Genomic DNA, 22,159 nt, shown 5'->3' with positions numbered 1-22,159 from the left:
AATAGGTACCAACTAAGTTATTTAATGTACTACTAACTTATAAAGCAAGCTACACTAAGATACATATTTTGTGTAAAATATTTTTTTATATAGTTTTGACTGTTTTGGAAAGTCAATGAAAGCCACTTTGTTCACTTTTACTTTCAAATTTGTTTTACAACTTTTTACGTGTTTTTTTATGACTATTAATTTATCATGTAAATAATGTTTTATGAATTGTTTTATATCTGGCATGATACACTGTAAATAAAAAACCTGAAATTTACTAAAAGATTCACTCTTTCATTCATTAATTTATGTGGTTCGTTAAAGAGGAGATCTTCATTCTAAAATACTCACATTATATTATTCATTATTTATTGCATGACTAATTGTTTTATCAAGTGTAAACTGGTTAAATACTATATGTGCATAGGGGGGCAGTCAACTCATTAAGTAAAACTGTTTCATTTTTTGGCCTATATTACCAAAATGTTATTAAACTGTTTAATTGGCATTAAAATTGCAGCATTGCATCTTTGCAAACACATGTATATAAAATGCTTATATCTGAAGACTATAAGCCCCATAATAAGAAAAAGGTTGGAGTTGCTAGTTAACTCTAATTAACGCTCTCATTATTTCAATTCAATAAATTGAGATGATAAACTAAAATTCATTTCATTTATTAATAAATGTCCATCATTTTCTTTGAAGATTTTCCATGAGACTTTTTTTTTTCTGTCTGTGCACATACATCTACTGTTTCCTCTGGACACATCTTCAGTGATGTTCCTGGAATCATCGAGTGTTTCAGGTCTTTCAACATCATACACCCTCCTCCAGGTGACCCAGCCGGGGCTGATCATACCCCAGCTTGAGTCCAGATGGCTAGCTACTTATGACTACATGGTTCTCCTCTTTTGAGCCACAGCCATCTTGAAACCCTCTCTGCCGCATCGGTGGTGCTGCGGATAGCTCTCCTCTTCCTCTCTCCCTCGATGCCCAAATAACTGAAGGCTCTGGCAAATCCCCTGCATCCAACCTCCACAGGGAGACACCTCACTCTCCATCCAGCCTGACTAGTCCTGCATACTTAGAGAGCTTCCTTTCAAAGGCATCTTTCAAGTGGGACTTCCCCTGGGACTGTCAGCTCCATCAGCACAGCTTGCTTGGTGGACTCAGACACAAGAACAATGTCTGGTCGCAGGGTGGTGCCTGCAATATGGTTGGGGAACTTCAGCTAGCAGAGGTCAGGATGCCTGCAGATGTTCTTTTGGTGGGTTTTGGCTGCTCCCCAGCTCTGACAAAGGCCTGCTTGGAGGGTCGGGACCGCTTTGCCCACTCAACTCCTGCACTGATAGCTTCAGCGATGGTCTTCAGGACCTGATCATGCCTCCATTGGTACCGTCCCTCTCCAAGCGCCTTTGTGCAGCAGCTGAGGATGTGCTCCAGGGTTCCTCACTTGGAGCACAATGGGCACAATGGGCATGCTGGTGACTCTGCTTTGCCCTATGTGTGCGGATTTGATGGGCTTGGAAGCACATCATACACTACCTGGATGCGAAATTGGATGCGGTGTGTCTCAGCTTTCCAAAGCTCAGCCCAGGTCACTTTCCTCTCGCCTGGAAGGACGTTGGGGCCCTGGCAGACTATGACTCCAGAAGTTTAATCTGTTTATGGTGCTTTTTGTTTTCTCCATGATTGCACACTGAAGAGATACCCTCTGGGTTCTGTGACTGTCTTTTATTTTACCATAGAGTGATTTTATCTCATTTTGCTTATACTGTTAATGTGCCATTCTTTATACTTTTCCCTCAACCTTCTGCTTTCACCTATGTTTTTTATTTCACTGAAGCTCCTGATATTCAGGTGTGAAAAGACTCTTGTTGACTGGAAACTCCAAACTCCTTAATAAACTCCTTGATAAATTCCAAGCTCATTACACACTACAAACCCCCTTCAACTGCCCCGATCCACCCCCACCCCCACCCCCAGCCAACACCAACGCAGTGTGTTCCTCATTTAGCACACTGCCGCATTGTGTAACTCATTTAAAAAAACACGATAAATACACTGATAATCAACTACTAAAGAAACAATAAACATTATTTTTGGATTGACTGACAGCCCAACAGAAATGGTATAAAACTTGTTGAGAAACAATCTTGTGATCAGAATGAATTGCATCTGCAGTCTTAAATCCTACTTCTTTTTTCAGATTCAGATTCAGTTTCCTTTCCTCCTGAGGGGTAAAGCACTGCCTATCTTTTAGAGGTCAATGTCTTCCTGGAAATCACCCTGTTTCATCATCCAGCAGCTGCTATGGCTACAGAAAACTGGGATGGTTGGGCGTTTGCAGAACACATGAAAATATACAATTAGACTCTCTTTCTGTACAGTAAGGCTTTTCAGAGTTCTCATTATATTGTAAGGTTGTCATGATGGATTTTTTCCTCCAAGGTTTAACTATTACATTAGTGAAAGCTTATCTGAAAATTCTGCATAATTCAAAGACCCTTATAATTTATACAATTTATATAATGTAGAAAGCAACGATACCAATTTTTTTCTTTATCTGTCTTGTTTTGCCATATATTTTATTGATTTTAATAGCATAGCTTTGTACTGTACCCATGTACCCATGTTTGCATAAGATGATGTTGATATTTGACCTGAATTCTGTACAATACATACTACATGATAAAATTAAAGTAGATGTCATTTTTTACTTGAGGTTCTGGGATAAAAGGCATAATTTAACATCAAACACAAATGTTACCTTCCTAAAAACTCTAGCAGCTGGCCAAATCAAGGCTACACATTCTATAGGTTAACGGGAAGTCTGGGGTTATAAGTATTGAGGCAAGTAACATTTAGTTATTTACCTTCAATCCTGTCTACTTTAATTTTGGAATCAATATCATAATAACAAAACACTTGCATGTTCCTTAACTGAATAGTTAGGCCTACATGTAAAAATGCTTTAAATCATGCCACAGGGACTCAGTCTACATTACTGCAGCAATATTTAACAATTTTCTAAAATCTCCTCGACTCTGCTGCATGTGAATGAAATAACACTCTCCCTCCCACTCACTTTTACTATCTGAGACACTGTTTCTTAGAAATGGGAAGCTCTCCTATATGAAAAAGGAACCAGCTGATTGAGCAGAGAAGGAAAATCCTTCTTTTGGACAGTGTTGCATCATGGGATACAGTCTGCATAGTATATATACAGCAGAATCCTTCATTCAGTCACAGCTTCACCTCTTCAGCCACCAAGAACCAAGAAAAAGAGAAAACTCACCTGCCAGAGCCATGAGATCAGCTGCTTTCATCCTGCTGGCCTGCCTGCTGTCTGTGGATGTCAAAGGTATTACAATTTCAAAACCTGAACAAGGTCTATATCTACAAGGTCATATTGACACTCAGTGAATGATGGGTGCCTTTTATAATGAAAGATATTTGCAACAATTAATATATCTGCAGGACTAACAGCATTGTACAAATATTGTAACATGTGATCATTTTATTTTCTTCCCATCAGGCATGTCCATTTCTCCCAGGGGTCGGTGTCAGTGCACAGATGCTGGTGTCAACTTCATTCGACCAAAAGAGATTGAGAAGATTGAGGTTTATTCTCCCAGCTCCTCCTGTGAACGCATGGAAATCATGTAAGGACTTTACAGAGCTACTGTAATCTACTGACACAATACCACACCCAGAAGGAAATCACTTATAACTGTGTTCATTGACATGCATTTGCAGTTGTAAACTACCAACATGATAGTATGCCCATAACAACTTAAAGCTGTGTTCATTGACAAGAACTCTAGGAACTGAGGGCTCTTTCTCTCTTTGTTCAGTGTTACCCTGAAGGAAAGTGCAGAACAGAGGTGCTTGAATTCAGAGTCCAAATTTGCTCAGAATTTCATCAAGAATGCACAGAAGAAAAACAGGTGAGGTATATTTTATTTCACATTCAGCTTTTTTACCCCAACTTTAAAATATTGTTCTGTGTTTTTGATTTCCTGATGAGGTAACTAACCATTGTATGAATCATATTTCAGGAAACTGGAGTGAAGCAGCATCTTGCATCAACAAAGCATTTCCAGTGTCCTCTAAGAGAAGACAGTGATGCTGAATCATTCCAGCTTGTTGTATATTGATAAGAAATTGTTGATTTGGGTTCATAGTGGAAAATGCAATCACATTAACTAAATGCAAGTTAAACTAAGCTAAACATTTTTACTTTTTTTTAAATTATATTTTTATTCTTTATACTGAGACTTTATACCTTTTTATTTTCAAAACTGGAATAAATATTTGTTTTTGAGAGTCAGTGAAAGCTATTCACTTACCTCCTTCACTGAGGAGGAGGTAAAGTGATCAACTTATGGGTCTTTCTGTCATTCTGTTTGTCTTATGGACCTGACTGAAACAGCGATGGATGGATTTATATGAAACTAGTGCAATGATTGCCTTTAGGACAATCACAATATTTGATATTAAGGCAGCTAAAACCACTAATGGTGACAAAGTTTTCCATTGAGCAAAGTACTAGTTATACTCTGGTTATAATGTGCTGTTTTTCTTTTGCAACTGTGAATGTTTTCATAATGTAAATGCAAGTGTTGTAGATTAGTAAGGTGTTTCTTACATGTCAATACCTAGTGAATTTCAATGACATTCTGAAAGTAAACTTTTCTACAGATCAATATCTTTGTATTTGATATGTTGTGAATAAAAAATGTTAACTGTAAACTGCGATGGTCATTCATTCATCCATTCATATGGTTTTTGACAAAGGAGGTCTGGATTCTACAGCAGTCACATTGTTTGTTGAAAATGAGCAAACATACACATTAATTCCTCACCAAAACTGTAAAAGACTGTGGTCAATATCAGAATACACAGTATATACATTTTCAGGTTATATTGATTATTAATCAACTAAACACTTGGATGACAGAAAAAATCCTGAAAGCACATTGCATACAAGGGGAGACTTTCTTTAGGAATGTCCAAATACACTACCGCAATGATTTTCAAGCTTTTTTTCTCAGTAGTCCCTCATTAAATTGCAATGAGTTGTAGTTAAATCTAATCCAACAAGCACAGATGGTCTGTGTTAGTTTTTGGTAAGGAATGGCCACACATGACCAGTAAAGCAGGCTATAACAAATGAGTGCAGGTGCACATTACAAGTGACCCCCCCCCCCCCCCCCCCCCAAACAATACAGGGCCATGTACGCCATATTTAGAATACCACTGTGTTGTTGAAGCCATATGTAACACACCCACATGGTAAAAATACAGGGTAAATGACAGCTTTCTACAATATTACCTCTTTGTTTGGAATTAATCCATGTGGTTGGCCAGAGTATTATTGAATACCCAGCATTTCTACTCATTAACATTTGCATTACTTTTGAATCTAGTTATTTGGAGCTGTTGAAAACTGCAACCACAGCAGCTTCACAATCAATTTATAATAGCAGCTATTGCCATTTTGGGATCAATACCTTAATATGTGATCACAATCATGTTCTTTAACTGGATAAAATCATTCAATCATGGCACAACAATACCTTTTAAATTGAAATACTGTACATTTTTGCAGTACATTGTTTAACGGTTGTTTAAATTTTCCTTTGCTCTGCTGCACGTGAATCAAATAACACTCTCCCTCCCACTCACTTTTACTATCTGAGACACTGTTTCTGAGAAATGGGAAACTCTCCTATATGAAAGAGGAACCAGCTGATTGAGCAGAGAGGGAAAATCCCTCTTTTGGACAGTGTTGCATCATGGGATACAGTCTGCACAGTATGTATAGAGCAGATTCCTTCATTCAGTCACCTAAATATTATCGAACATATGTAAATTCCAACAATAAAATGTCAAATTGTTTTTTTTTAATTGGTAACCTATAATTACAAGTTATCGCTGAACAAGGAAGGCAGTAAAACACCTTTTCCTCAGACTTTCATGAAAGCACTGACAAACAGCAGATGGGCTACGCACATCCAGGAATTATCTTCACAGCTATTTCCTCCTACAGCACCCCCCCAAAAAAACCCACAAAACAAAAAACACCACAAATACATGAATGCACATATTAATAAAGCAAATACACTGAGCATGATGCCCTTCTAAGCCACAGAAACAACCATAATGAGCCTGAGGTCTGTGTCCATGCAGATATTTACATCTTTGCCATCTCACCTTATCAGAAATCGCTGAGTTCATATGCAAGTCATACAGAACTGTGATAAAAAGCCAAACTGGGACTTTTAGCTTTTCCTTCCTCATCTTATACTTCTCCATTTTGTTTTACTTGCCACATTATATCACCACAAATCTTCCACTACCCATAATTATTCTCACCACTGGCCTGTCCTGTCTGAATAGCCTGTTTCATCATATCCAGCTCATAGCTACTTCTCCTGACAGACATTGCACTGTCTTACACTGAGCTGTGCTTGAGTTAGCAAAATCCTCACAGAAGTACTTCAGCTTGGACATGCTGCCAAAATGTAAATAACTTTAGTCATACAACAATAGTCATTGTGCTTCCCATACGCACTATAAACAGCAAATCAAGTCAGTAACTCATAAAAAGGTAACCTCACTCTGCATGCACTGGTTTCTACATACGTGCAGTAATGCTCAGACTGACAAAACTATTTCTGAGTGGACTCAGATGTTTTTACAAATGAGAACCATGAATTCTTAGATAAACATACAATACACCAATGTATGCCATCTGGCAGAGGTGTTGGCAGGTGCAGCCACTGTGGACATGGTAGGAAGGCCACAATATCCCATTGGTTCCACCTTCAAAAAAATATCACTGAAGGTGACATAGACTCATTCAATGTCAGTTGGAATCAAGTGTGCACAATCTGTTGAATTCCATGTTGGCTGTGCACATCTGTACCCAGTTTGTTGATTGCCCCTTGTTGTCAGGGCTCAGGCAGGGACTCAGGCGCGGACCACGGGAGCTTCGGGTTCCAAGCGTCTTTAATGGAATCGTCAGGCAGAATCGCTAATCAGAAAACAGGCAGGGTCGAAAACCGGAAGGCAGTCCGTGGACAGAGCGAGGATCGGGAAACGGGAGCAGGCAAGGTCGGGAACCGGACAGGCAGGCAATCAGGCGAACGAGACAAGGAGGCAGGCAAAAACGAGGTCTGGGTAAGAGCAGGGTCAAAAAAACGAGAAACAGGCAGACAGAAGCAAAACGCAAACGGCGGGGACGAAACAGGCGAAAAACACTGTGACGAACTAGCAACAGGACAGGGAAAAGCAGGGAAGATATAGGGCAGGGCAGACGAGGGAATGGGAAGCAGGTGTGCAGGCAATCAGGCGGGCGGAGACCGGGCGGGGAGCGGGGCAGGACTAAAACACAAGGAAAACAAAAGCACATGGGCAAGGAAAAAACAAAAACACAACAGCTAAGGAGGCGGAGCACTGACACTTGTCCTGTGTATGTATAACATGTGTGTTTTTTGCCTCATCACTGAGTCTTGGACTGTCCTTGCCTAATGTTCTTGTTGTCCTTTGATTTTTCTGGATTTGGTTTGACTTTTTTATTATTTTTTGGACCTTGCTCGTGTCTTGTGGTTTCTTGGTATGTTTGCTGGATTTTCTGTTTTTGTGTGTAAGATCTCCTGCCTGCTTTTGACTATGAGACTGGGCATTCCCAAATAAAGCCCTGCTTGTTGTCCAAGATGCCTTCCTGTCCTTGCACTTGATTCCCTCCTAGGTAAGAGGTATAGTATATATATTCATACACACTTAGTTACAATGATAGTTACAATGATATATTCATATTTCAATATTGATATATTTTTTGGCTTGTATTACCAAAATATTATTATACTGTTTTATTGGCTTTAAAATGGCAGCTATCTTTTTAAACACATTTATACAAAATGGAACATAATTTCTGAATACTATAAGCCACATAATAAGAAAAAGGTTGGAATTACTAGCTAACTCTTACTAACTCTCTCATTATTTCAATTCAGTAAATTGAGACTAACTGAAAATCAATTCATTCATTAAAAGATTCCCATCATTTTCTTTGAAGAGTTTTTCATGAGTGAATTGACTTTTGTTTTCTCAAGTGAATGAAATGAAATGGAACAGAGCTTGTGTTTTGAGATCCACTTTACCTTATAAATAGCTTTTTTTGCCATTTAGTTACTGGATCATTGAAACAGCACAGGAATAAATAATGTTGAGCACCCTCCTTAGATTAAAAAAGTTTCCACCGTACATGAAGTCCATTTGATCATTTGAAAACAGACTGTTAAGTACATACTCAAGGTATGGGGTCAAAATCTTGGCTGAAAACCAATGTTCCAAGCTGAAATATGGCTACAGGGGTGGCAGTGTAGCATGGTGGTTAAGGAGCAGGACTCGTAACCGAAAGGTTGCCGGTTTGATCCCCGCTGGGACACTGCTGCTGTACCCTTGAGCAAGGTACTTAACCCACAATTGCCTCAGTAAATATCCAGCTGTATAAATGGATAACATTGTAAAGAACTGTAACCTATGCAAGTTGCTTTGGATAAAAGCGTCTGCTAAATGAATAAATGTAAATGTACATGAATTGAAATGAAGGGGGTACCTCACATTCCTTGATAAAAGCAGGAAATTGAAACATGCATCAAAGTACTAGGGAGATTCATTAAGCCTTTCCTGATTTCATTTATATCATGTTGATTTTACATCCTTCATGCTTTTCCTTCAACGCTCTCCGTTCATATGTTTTTATTTCACCACCTGAAGCTCCTGCTAACCAGGTATGAAAAGATTCTTGGTGAATGCAATTCTCTGAATGAAATCTGAGCATGATTACATTGTTGTGCAGAAGACAATTGCTTTACATCTTAATAATCAGACAGTAATTTTAAGTACTTGCCTTTTTCCAATACAATTACATATTGACTGTTGGGATCAGAATTATGTGAAAATCGAATTAGTGTTTGAAGTAAAATGGGCACAGGCAGGTTACAAAATAAATTTGTAAAGTAAATATCTTTTAAAACCTGAGTTCGAATTTGTTATTTTCTTTTACACTGTTCCATACAATATTGCAAACTACTTAATAAAACTCATTACACACTATACGAATTACTCATGACTCATTATACGAACCCCCTCAACACTGCCACCCCCACCACGAAGGCAGTATATTGCACACTTTGCACACTGCAACATTGTGTACCATATTTTAAAAAGGCATGATAAATACACTGATTAATCAACTACTTTGGAAACAATAAACTTAATTTTTGAATCAACTGGCAGCCTGACATAAATGTTGTGAAACTTGTTGACAAACAATATTGTCATTTGACTGAATTGCATCCGCAGTCTTAAATCCTACTTCTTTTTTCAGATTCAGATTCAGTTTCCTTTCCTCCTGAGGGGTAAAGCACTGCATATCTTTTAGAGGTCAATGTCTTCCTGGAAATCACCCTGTTTCATCATCCAGCAGCTGTTATGGCTACAGAAAACTGGGATGGTTGGGCGTTTGCAGAACACATGAAAATATACAATTAGACTCTCTTAAGTACTGTAAGATTGTCATGTTGGGTTTTTCCTCCAAAATTCAACTATTACATTAGTTAAAGCTAAAGCTAAGTTAAAGTTAAAGCTTCAAGCAAGAATTCTGCATAATTCAAATAACAAATTACGAGTCACATATTTTCAAGTTTTTTTTTTAAATGAGCATGTAATTTCATCTTTTAGTTGACGTTATCAGATAAAAGACAGTTTAACATCAAACTCGAGTGTTGCCTTCCTAAAGACTTCAGCAGCTGGCCAACCCAAGGCTACATGTGCTAAGGGTTAATGATGAATCTGGCATTAGAAACATTGGGGCAAGTAACACATACTGAAAACAAGAATCTCATGTTAATTACATTGAATCCTGTGTATTGTCATTTTGGAATCAATATCATAATAACAATAATAATAATAACAACAGCATGTTCTTTACCTGGGCAAGTACAGGTAAAATTGCTTTAAATCATGACATAGCATGCTTTTTTATATCGAATCAGTGTACATTATTGCAGCAATATTTAAAAATCGTCTAAAATCTCCTTGGCTCTGCTGCACGTGAATCAACACTCTCCCTCCCACTCACTTTTACTATTTGAGACACTGTTTCTGAGAAATGGGAAACTCTCCTATATGAAAGAGGAACCAGCTGATTGAGCAGAGAGGGAAAATCCCTGTTTTGGACAGTGTTGCATCATGGGATACAGTCTGCATAGTATATATACAGCAGAATCCTTCATTCAGTCACAACTTCACCTCTTCAGCCGCCAAGAACCAAGAAGAAGAGAAAACTCACCTGCCAGAGCCATGAGATCAGCTGCTTTCATCCTGCTGGCCTGCCTGCTGTCTGTGGAGGTCAAAGGTATGAGAACTGTGCATCATACCTGTATACAATTTTTGCATTTCTTAAAGATCAAATATGAAAAAAATCTGTAAAATTTAAGAGAAGTCACTATCTCCTCTATGAGGGGAGGTAAATGTACCTATACTGGTCATAGGCTTTGTTAAATACATGCAAGGTCACACTGACACTCATAGTGACAGTGAGATGCCTTTGATTGTGAAAATGAAAATAAAATATTTGCAATATCATATTTGCAGGATTAAAAGTTTCATTATAATTAAGAATATTGTAACATGTGATCATTTTATTTTCTCCCCATCAGGCATGGCCATTTCTCCCAGGGGTCGGTGTCAGTGCACAGATGCTGGTGTCAACTTCATTCGACCAAAAGAGATTGAGAAGATTGAGGTTTTTTCTCCCAGCTCCTCCTGTGAACGCATGGAAATCATGTAAGGACTTTACAGAGCTACTGTAATCTACTGACACAATACTACACCCAGAAGGAAATCACTTATAACTGTGTTCATTGACATGCATTTGCAGTTGTAAACTACCAACATGATAGTATGCCCAGAACAACTTAAAGCTGTGTTCATTGACAAGAACTCTAGGAACTGAGGGCTCTTTCTCTCTTTGTTCAGTGTTACCCTGAAGGAAAGTGCAGAACAGAGGTGCTTGAATTCAGAGTCCAAATTTGCTCAGAATTTCATCAAGAATGCACAGAAGAAAAACAGGTGAGGTATATATTCATATTTTACATTCAGCTTTTTACTCAGACTTTAAATTATTGTTCTGTGTTTTTGATTTCCTAATTAGGTAACTAACAACTGCATGAATCATATTTCAGGAGCCTGGAGTGAAATGTGTCCTGAAGCAGCAACTCTCATTTGCAAAAACATTTACCCAGTCCTCTAAGAAGATACTGATGTTGAATCATTCAAGCTTGTTGTATAATATTAATGAGATTAAACTGATACATGTTAATATTGGAAAATGCAAACACATTAACCTAATTATTGAATAGATTACCAAATGACAAAGCAAGTTAAACTAAGACATACATTTTGTGTAAAATATATATATTTTTAGACTTTTTGTACCTTTTTTTCAGAACTAAAACAAGCATTTGGTTTTGAGAGTCAGTGAAAGCTATTTAGTTATCTCTTTTGCTATTAATATTGGAAAATGTCAAAACATTGAGTAAATTATTAGATTATAAAATTACAAAGGAAGTTAAACTAAGCCATACATTTTGTGTAAATATATATTTTTAGACTTCAGACTGAGAGAGTCTTTTTTATTTTCAAAACTGGAATAAGTATTTGTTTTTAAGAGTCAGTGAAAGCTATTCACTTACCTCCTTCACTGAGGAGCAGGTAAAGTGATCAACCTATGTGTCTTTCTGTCATTCTGTTTGCCTTATGGACCTGACTGAAACAGCAATGGATGGATTTATATGAAACTGGTGCAATGACTGCCTTTAGGACAATCACAATGTTTGATGTTAAGGCAGCTAAAACCACTAATGGTGACCACTGAGCAAAGTACTAGTTATACTCTGTTTATACTGTACTGTCTTTCTTTTGCAACTCTGTGAATGTTTTCATAATGTAAATGTTGTAAGTGTTGCAGATTAGGTTACTTCATATATGCCAATGCTTTTGGATGTTTTGGATGTGGATGTAAATGCATTTTTCTACAGATCAATGTCTTTGTTTTTGATATGTTGTAAAAGGCAGCTAAAACCACTAATGGTGACAAAGTTATCCATTGAGTAAATTTATTCTTCTCTCATCATGAATGTTTTCATGATGTAAATGTAGCAGATTTGTAAGGTGCTTCATATACCTCAAAGCATAAAGAATTTTGATGATATTCTGTAAATAAACTTTTGTACACATAAATGTATTTGTATTTGATATGATGTTAATAAAAATGTTAATTATAAACTAAAATGTTCGTTCATTCAAACATGGTTTGTGACAGTGGAGTTCTGCATTCTACAAGAGTCATACTGTTTATTGAAGAATGACAAAAGTACACAGCAATTCCTCAACTGTAAAAGATTATTTTTGTGGTCAATAGCTGTATATAGGCAGTATATACTCCTTGAGTTGATAATGATTATTAATCAGCTAAAGATTTGGTTAACAAGTTTTTCTTTGAGAGAGATTAATCAGGTGAACAGTTTTCATGTGCAAAAGGTTTTACCTGCGTTGCTTACCATGTAGCAGATTGCAACAGTAAAATCTGACAGCCTATTACACACAGAGACTTGTATTGTATTGCAGTACAATAAATTTTGCAATGGATTTCCATCTAATTTTCTGTGTTTTGCAAATAAAATACTAGGTTACTGCTCCGGCAGCAGTCAGGCTGGTTCTGAGTACCCGGACACCTGAGCTAAGCGTTTGAAAAATGGCAGAAAAAAACGGACAAACGAGATCTAAAAATTCACCTCAGACATGCCGCATTTACGGAAAACTACTAAACATAAGCTATGTAAGGAAACCATTCTCGCGCACAAGAAAGTAAAAAGGAATGGGAAACCGTGCAGACATGGAATTCGCAGATCACTCTTGTAAGGGAAAAAACGAGCTTTGTTATCTCGCGATAACGAAATAATTAACTCGTGCTCTCAAGATAACGGCATTAAAAAACTTGCAAGCATGGCCATTCTCGCCTTCCGTAGGTTTGACATTTGGCTTTGGGAATATGGATTCTTCCTCGTAAAATAATACAATAGAAGAATTTATGTAATTAACACAATTTCCAGGCTGTAAGTGCTTGTTGATAGAAAATGGATAATTTAACTGGTAACCTTGCTACCCTGTAATTACGTTCCAACAAAAAAATTAAGACCTCCTACTTCTTTAAATATATTGTGTGGAATAAAGTACCATAAAGCTTATGGCAGTTTTAAACATTGTCTTAACCATTTCACTTTTAAGGTGTCATTCATGTCTATGAAGTGTAATATTTCAAAACCACGCTCAGTTCTTGGTTCAGAAAGGACTTTTTTAGGGGTGGGTGATGTTTATTTTTCCAAAAAAACTTAAAGGTATCATTAATATTTGATCTTGAAACACCCTCAGCTTTTGATGAGAAACCTTCCCATGACTGATGCATCTGAATCCAGGAATTCAAAATGGTGTTAGAGAGAGAGAGAAAAAAAAAAAAACTTAATAAAACTTTCTTTTGGGGGGAGGTACGTTTTAACAGGTATGTTAGATAACGTTGTTTCCTTAGTCTGGTACAGACATCAAACCACTAATGGTGACAGAGTTATAAACTGAGCAAAGTGCTAATTATGCTCTAGTTATTTTGATTTCCTATTTAGATAACTAACAATTGTATGAATCATATTTCAGGAGCCTGGAGTGAAATATGTCTTGAAGCAGCAGAAGTCTTCCATTCACTTTACCAGTTCCATCTGAGAGAAGATAACGTCATTGCATCATTGCCACTAACATGTTGTCAAATCTTGTGTAATTCACCTGCACCGATATAATGTGTTGACATTGGAATGTAAATAATTTTACCAAATGGTTAAATATTTTACTGAATTATGAAGCAAGTACTTTAGCCTACTTGCTAAACAGTAAGCTGTTTTTAAAATCGTTTTACATATTTTGTTCTATTACACTATTTTTCCCTCTCTTTTTCACTCTGTTCTGAGCGTCGGTGAAAGCTGTTTATTTACTCCCACTGTCACGACTCAGGCACAAACCCAGACACGAACCACGGGAGCTTCGGGTTCCAAACGGGTTTATTATCATCGTCAGACAAAATCGCGATTCAAAACAGGCAGAGTCGAGACCAGGAAGGCAGTTCGAGGGCAAAACCAGAGTCAGGAACAGGAACAGGCAGGGTCAGGAACCAGGCAGGCAGGCAAGGTCGAAAACGGGTATTACTGACAGGCAGAAAAACCGGCGGGGCCGAAACAGGCACGAAAACACTGCAACGAACTAGCAACGGGACAGAGACAAGCAGGGAAGACATAGGGCTGGGCTGACGAGGTGGTGGAAAGCAGGTGGGTAGGCAGGCAGGTGGAGACAATGAGGCAATGAGGTGGGCAGGGACAGGGCGGAGAGCGGGGCAAGGCTGGAACACAGGGAGAAACAGTGAACACATGGAAACACACAAAGCACATGGACCAGAATGACAGAGGGGAAAAAACATGAACACAACTACTAGGAGGCAGGAGTACTGACACCCACTCCCATTAGGAGGAAATGGTAAAGTGGCCAACCTGTGTGTGTTCATCTGTCATTCTGTTTGTGAATGCTGATAAAGCAATGGATATATTTATATGGAACTAAATGAAATGGATGCTTTAGGAAGAAGGAAGAAATTATTTGATTTCATGGCTGCTCATTTCTAATGATGACAGATTTATATGTTCATCCGAGTGCCACTCTAGCTTCTCCTGTGTTTCCTGTTATGCTTTCTATTCTGATTGTGAAAAGGCCTCAGAATGTGAATCTTGCCTGTTAGTGTGACAGACTGTATGTAAATATCTCATAAATGTCACTGGTATACCGTATATAAATGTTTTTACATATCATTTTTTATCTGCAGTAAATAAAAAAAGTTATGTGATTGCACATTCATTTGTTCATTCATTCATTCATTCATATATTTAGAGGAATACTTCATAGCAAAACAAACATGCTACATATTGAAAATTCATCAATACATAATATATGTGAATCATACCCCTAAATATTACCTGCTATATCTAAATTATGTTTTGATTTCGCTTTTGTCTTATGTTCTCAATAAAACCCCCTTCGAACCTCCCGTGGTCTGCACCTGAGTCCTTGCCCATTGCTTAACACTTGGACTGTCCTTACCTAGTGTTTTTGTTGTTTTTTTTTTTGGACTTGCTCTTGTCTTGCGGTTTCTTGGTATGTTTGCTGGATTTTCTGTTTTTGTGTGTAAGATCTCCTGCCTGCTTTTGACTATGAGACTGGGCATTCCCAAATAAAGCCCTGCTTGTTCTCCAAGATGCCTGCCTCTCCTTGCACGTGACTCCCTCCATAGCCCTGCTCACACAAGGCCATAATTTCAAATATTTTCACTGGCCTTTCAGCCAGGCCAATGAGAGCTCAGTCTGAATAATTTCATACAGAATAACAATACCAATGCAATCAGTCCTAATGTCTTAATCAAAATGTTTCTAATGTTTAGATAGTTTCATAGTTGAGATGAGTTTCATATCTGTCCTTTAGGAATACATTCAACATTGTACTAAAACAATTAATCTTAAATCCCTTTAACACCTTTGATGACTATAGGAATGTGAAATGTGAACTTTTAATGTGAACTGCACAGAAAAATAAATGAAATTATGAAAACATTGTAGCACAGAGATTTTGAAATGACAACTTTGACAGTATCCTCAGCTTTCTGTATGACTTTCAAAGCAATATGTCAGTCATAAATTATTTTTGTTGCACTTCAAAATAAAATATGAGGAAGATCCACTCTAACTAACTAATGAAAAGTGCCATTGGTTTTAATGGTAAACCTGTCAGGAACGGGGATCGGGACACAAACGCGGACCACCGGGTAAACGTAGCCAAGCGTTTAATTACAATCAGCGGGCAGTTCGTCGTACAGGGACAGGCAGGGTTCAAAAACACGGGGAAGCAGTCCGGGGGCAGATCCAGGATCGGAAGTCGGGGCAGGCAGAGTCGGTAACCAGGCGGGCGAAGAGTGTCAGACAGGTGAAGTCGGCGGGCGAAGGACAAAGTCGGGAGAAAGGCAGGATTCGGCAAACGGCAATCAGATTTCAGGCTTATACTAGAGCGGGGACGAGACAGGAAGAAACTTACTGAAACGAACTAGCAACAAGACAGAGACACGCAGGGAAGATATAGGGCTGGGGAGACGAGGAGATGGGAAGCAGGTGAGCAGGCAGGCAGGTGCAGGCAATGAGGGAACCAGGTGGGCGGGGACCCGGCGGGGAGCAGGGCGGGGCAGGAACACAAGGAAAACAAAAAGCACAAGGACAGGGAAAACAAAAACACCGCGGCTTAAGGGGGCGGAGCCCTGACAGTACCCCCCCCCCCCCTACGGACGCCACCGGGCGTCACAGCGGGTTCGCCAGGGTGTCGGCGGTGGAAGTCCCGGATCAGGGACGGGTCCAGGGTGTCCCTAGCAGGAACCCAGCTCCTCTCCTCGGGACCGCAACCCTCCCAGTCCACCAGATATTGCAGACCGCGCCCCCGACGCCGAACCCTAAGCAGGCGGCGCACGGTGTGAGCCACCGCTCCGTCGATCAGGCGGGGCGGCGGAGGAGCCCGGGGAGCAGGGCAGAGAGGACTGCGGACGACGGGCTTAATCTTGGAGACATGGAAGGTGGGGTGGACACGGCGTAGAGAGAGCGGGAGCTTAAGCCGGACCGCCGTGGGGCTGATCACTTTGGCGATGGGAAAAGGACCGATGAAGCGGGGAGCCAGCTTGCGGGATTCCACCTTGAGGGGAAGGTCCCGGGTGGAGAGCCACACTCGCTGCCCCTGGCGATAGCGGGGTGCCTTGGAGCGGTGGCGGTCAGCAAACCGCTTAGCCCGAGCCGAGGAGCGGAGCAGTGTGGTGCGCGCACGTCTCCAGGTGCGACGGCAGCGCTGCACAAACGCCGTTGCCGAGGGGACCCCCACCTCCTCCTCCTGGGCCGGGAATAGGGGAGGTTGATAGCCCACACAGCACTGGAAGGGCGACAGCCCCGTGGAAGCAGAGGGAAGGGAGTTGACGGCGTATTCGACCCAGGGGAGGTGCTTGCTCTGGGCGCAGACCGAGCAGGCGGCGGTGAAGTTCCGGATGTCCTCCGTCATAGTGGGCCACCAAAACCGCTGGCCAATGAACGCCGCTGTGCGCCGGGCTCCAGGGTGGCCAGCGAGTCTGGATGAATGCCCCCACTGCAGGACCTGAGAACGGACAGACTGGGGCACAAAGAGGCGGTTAGGGGGACAAGAGCTGGGACCCGGTTCGTTCTGGAGGGCAGTGCGGACGGTGAAGACGGTCGCGCCCTGTAGCGACTCGAAGGCGGACGACAGAAGAGGCAGGGGGTAGCGGTTCTTTATGGTGATGGCGTTGAGGCCCCGGTAATCTATGCAGGGACGGAGGGAGCCGTCCTTCTTCCCTACGAAGAAGAACCCGGCCCCCGCAGGAGAGGAGGAGGGGCGAATGAGACCGGCCGCGAGGGACTCCCGGATGTATTTATTCATGGCCTCGGTCTCCGGTGGTGATGAAGAAAACAGACGCCCCCGAGGGGGGGGCGAGCCGGGCAGCAGATCAATGGCGCAATCATACGGGCGGTGAGGAGGCAACGAGGTGGCGCGGGACTTGCTGAACACCAGCTTCAGGTCCATGTACTCGGGCGGCAGTGCCGACAGGTCCGGGAAGTCCTCGGGAGCAGAAGTGATCGGTGACACAGGGGTAGCGGCATCCCGAAGGCAGTGGGAGTGGCAAAAGGGGCTCCAGCCCAGGATTCAGTTGCCCTCCCAGTCGATGTGGGGGTTGTGCCGAGCTAACCAGGGGTGACCCAAGACCACGGCGGCTTGCGGGGAACGGATGACGTTGAGGACAATCTCCTCGCGGTGGTTGCCCGAGACGAGGAAGTTGACCGGGGGAGTGGCGTGGGTCACGCGAACCAGGGGGGCCCCGGTGATCGCGTAGGCTTCCAACGGCGAGTGCAGGGGGACGCGGGGCAGGCGCAGCCGGGCTGCCAGGTCGGCGTCGATAAAGCTGCCATCCGCCCCGGAGTCAATCAGGACGGAGACAGCGTGGCTCTGACCTCCGACGAGCAGGATGGCTGAAAATAGAGGACGGGTCTGGGGAGAATGACGCAGGGGGGTTACACTCACCTGCAATCCCCCCGCTGCGGGTGACCGCTGGCCCTTGGCCGGGCAGTTCGCCACAAAATGGCCAGGCTGCCCGCAGTATAGGCAGGACTGGGTGCTGAGTCTCCGTTGTCGTTCCGCGGGAGACAGGCGGGTGCGGTCGACCTGCATCGGCTCGGAGGTTCCCGGGGATGGTGGTGCAGGGCTTCTGGCCGCCATCGGGAGGGGTTGCTCACGGACAGGGCCGGGCAGGCTGCTGGACGCTCTCTCCCTGCGTCTTTGCGAAAGGCGCTGGTCCACGCGGATGGCCAGGTCCACCAAGGCCTCGAAGCTGGCCGGCAGCTCCCGAGTGGCCAGCTCGTCCTTGATGGACTGGAGGAAGACCGTGAGGAAGGTGTCGAATTGGGCCTCCGCGTTCCACCCGCTGGTGGTGGCCAGGGTGCGGAAGTCGATCGCGTAATCCGACACCGACCGACGCCCCTGGCGAATGTGCAGCATCTCTCTTGCTGCCTCGCGGCCCTGCCTGGAACGGTCAAACACCCTTCTCATCTCATCGGCGAATCCGGCATATGAGTGGCAGAAGGGAGCGCCGGCGTCCCAGACAGCAGTACCCCACTCCCTCGCTCGGCCGGTCAGCAAGGTAATGACGTAGGCGATCCTCGCCCGGTCTGTGGGGAACGTGGAGGGTTGCAGCTCGAATATTAGGGAACACTGTGAGAGAAACGAGCGGCAGGTTCCCGGGTCCCCCGCGTACGACTCGGGGGGTGGCAGCCGAGGCTCCCGGCTGGGAGGCGCTGGCGGAACCGGTGGGTAGACAGCCGCTGGCGGAAAGGGTCGGCTCTCCTGGCCGAGCTGCAATTGTTGCAGCCGCGCAGAGACCTCGGCGAGGCTGGTGGTGAAACCCTCCAGGGACCGGCCGATGGAATCCAGCTGGTTCTGGTGTCCGCCCAGCAGAGCACCCTGGAGCTCCAGGGCCGTCCTCAGCTGTGGTAGGTCCGCTGGGTCCATGATGGCTAGTTCGTTCTGTCAGGAACGGGGATCGGGACACAAACGCGGACCACCGGGTAAACGTAGCCAAGCGTTTAATTACAATCAGCGGGCAGTTCGTCGTACAGGGACAGGCAGGGTTCAAAAACACGGGGAAGCAGTCCGGGGGCAGATCCAGGATCGGAAGTCGGGGCAGGCAGAGTCGGTAACCAGGCGGGCGAAGAGTGTCAGACAGGTGAAGTCGGCGAGCGAAGGACGAAGTCGGGAGACAGGCAGGATTCGGCAAACGGCAATCAGATTTCAGGCTTATACTAGAGCGGGGACGAGACAGGAAGAAACTTACTGAAACGAACTAGCAACAAGACAGAGACACGCAGGGAAGATATAGGGCTGGGGAGACGAGGAGATGGGAAGCAGGTGAGCAGGCAGGCAGGTGCAGGCAATGAGGGAACCAGGTGGGCGGGGAGGTATGGTATATATATTCATACACTCTTAGTAACAATGATATTTGTTCACTGATTTCATGAGATGTGTTCTTACAGTATATTGTGATCTGGTTTACTTTTACTAAACAAAATTTAGAAACTACATCAACTGCGTTTTTTGCTCATTACTGTGGATTTGCTCCTGGCAAATGAATTTATGTGTGCTTTTCCTTCACTGTCAATATTGTTCAATACTTCTGATTTCTTCATATGGTAATCAACAACTTTATGAATAATATTTCAGGAACCTGGAGTGAAATATGTGTTGAAGCAGCTGAAGTCTACCATTAACTTGCCAGCATCCTCTGAGAGAAGATAAACACATTGAATCATTGCAGCTTGTGCAATTCACATGCATTGATTAATAATCCTATTAAAGCTTTGTGTCATTACTGGAAAATGTAAATAGGGACCAACTAAGTTATTTAATGTACTACTAAATCATAAAGCAAGCTACACTAGGATAAATATTTTTTGTAAAATATGTTTTTCAATATTTTATTTTATTTTCAAAGCTGTTTTGGAGAGTCAGTGAAAGCCAATTAGTTATTTCACTTTTAGCTTCAAATGTGTGTTACAACCTTTTATGTGTTTTTACGGCTATTTACTGCATTATTTAAATATTGTAAGTATTGCACATTGGGAAGGCATTTCATACAGTACATGTCAAAGTTTTATGAATTTCAATGGCATTCCATAAATAAAGTTTTTAAACTGATTTTTTTTTATGTTTGGTATGATAACACCATAAATAAAAAAGACTGAAAAATACTAAAATGATCACTCTTTCATTCCTTCACTCATTCATTCATTAAATAAAGTGGTTTGTTAAAGAGCAGATCTTCATTCTAAATACTGTATGCACATAGGGGGCCAGTTAACTGTCTCATTAAGTCTGTTAAGTCAGTCTGTCTGACTGTTAAGTACATACTCAAGGTATGGGGTCAAAATCTTGATGTGAACCAATGTTCCAAACTGAAATATGGCTACATGAATTGCAATGAAGGGGGTTCCTCACATTCCTTGATAAAAGCAGGAAATTAAAACATGCATCAAAGTACTAGGGAGATTCATTAAGCCTTTCCTGATTTCATTTATATCATGTTGATTTTACATCCTTCATGCTTTTCCTTCAACGTTCTCCTTTCATATGTTTTTATTTCACCACCTGAAGCTCCTGCTAACCAGGTATGAAAAGATTCTTGGTGAATGCAATTCTCTGAATGAAATTTGAGCATGATCACATTGTTGTGCAGAAGACAATTGCTTTACATCTTAATAATCTGACAGTAATTTTAAGTACTTGCCTTTTTCCAATACAATTACATGTTGACTGTTGGGATCAGAATTATGCGGAAATTGAATTAGTGTTTGAGTTAAAATGGGCACAGGCAGGTTACAAAATAAATTTAATGTTTCAAAACCTGAGTTCTAATTTGCTATTTTCTTTTACACTGTTCCATACATTATTCCAAACTACTTAATAAAACTCATTACACACTATACAAATTACTCATTACTCATTATACGAACTCCCTCAACTCTCCAATCCACCCCCACCCCCACCACGAACGCAGCATATCACACACTTAGCACACTGCAACCTTGTGCAACATATTTAAAAAAGACATGAGAAATACACTGATTAATCAACTACTTTGGAAACAATAAACTTAAACAATAAAACAGTTTTGAATCAACTGGCAGCCTGACATAAATGTTGTAAAACTTCTTGAGAAACAATATTGTCATTTGACTGAAATGCATCTGCAGTCTTTTTTTAAAATGAGTATGTAATTTCTTCTTCCAGATTCTGTAATCTTTTAGTTGACATTATCAGATAAAAGAAAGAGTTTAACATCAAACTCAAGTGTTGCCTTCCTAAAGACTCCAGCAGCTGGCCAACCCAAGGCTACATGTGCTAAAGGTTAATGGTGAATCTGGGGTTAGAAACATCGGGGCAAGTAACACATACTGAAAACAAGAACCCCATGTTAATTACATTGAATCCTGTGTATTGTCATTTTGGAATCAATATCATAATAACAAACCAACAGCATGTTCTTTACCTGGGCAAGTACAGGTAAAATTGCTTTAAATCATAACATAGCATGCTTTTAAATTGAATCAGTGTACATTATTGCAGCAATATTTAAAAATCGTCTAAAAGTTCCTTGGCTCTGCTGCACGTGAATCAACACTCTCCCTCCCACTCACTTTTACTATCTGAGACACTGTTTCTGAGAAATGTGAAACTCTCCTGTGAAAGAGACACCGGCTGATTGAGCAGAGAGGGAAAATCCCTCTTTTGGAGAGTGTTGCATCATGGGATACAGTCCGCACAGTATATATACAGCAGATTCATTCGTTCAGTCACAACTTCACCTCTTCAGCTGCCAAGAACCAAGAAGAAAAGAAAACTCACCTGCCAGAGC

The 22,159-nt window shown here is 41.7% G+C and overlaps 2 protein-coding genes across 2 annotated transcripts; both read left to right on the top strand.

Annotated features, from left to right (window-relative positions):
* Positions 1–3,300: 3,300 nt before the first annotated feature.
* LOC118777604 (C-X-C motif chemokine 11-6-like) lies at positions 3,301–4,065 on the top strand. The gene is made up of 4 exons (XM_036528700.1): positions 3,301–3,355; positions 3,530–3,656; positions 3,849–3,941; positions 4,053–4,065. The coding sequence occupies exons 1-4, from the start codon at positions 3,301–3,303 to the stop codon at positions 4,063–4,065; spliced, it is 288 nt and encodes a 95-aa protein (XP_036384593.1).
* Positions 4,066–10,368: 6,303 nt separating this feature from the next.
* On the top strand, positions 10,369–11,308 carry LOC118777603 (C-X-C motif chemokine 11-6-like). Its single transcript, XM_036528699.1, has 4 exons — positions 10,369–10,423; positions 10,728–10,854; positions 11,047–11,139; positions 11,253–11,308. The coding sequence occupies exons 1-4, from the start codon at positions 10,369–10,371 to the stop codon at positions 11,263–11,265; spliced, it is 288 nt and encodes a 95-aa protein (XP_036384592.1). The 3' UTR covers positions 11,266–11,308.
* The last annotated feature ends 10,851 nt before the right edge of the window (positions 11,309–22,159 follow it).

This window comes from Megalops cyprinoides, chromosome 5 (assembly GCF_013368585.1).
Source record: "Megalops cyprinoides isolate fMegCyp1 chromosome 5, fMegCyp1.pri, whole genome shotgun sequence".
Lineage (NCBI taxonomy): Eukaryota > Metazoa > Chordata > Actinopteri > Elopiformes > Megalopidae > Megalops > Megalops cyprinoides.
The sequence above is the reverse complement of the archived record's forward strand: the minus strand, read 5'-3'. Positions and strand labels throughout refer to the sequence as shown.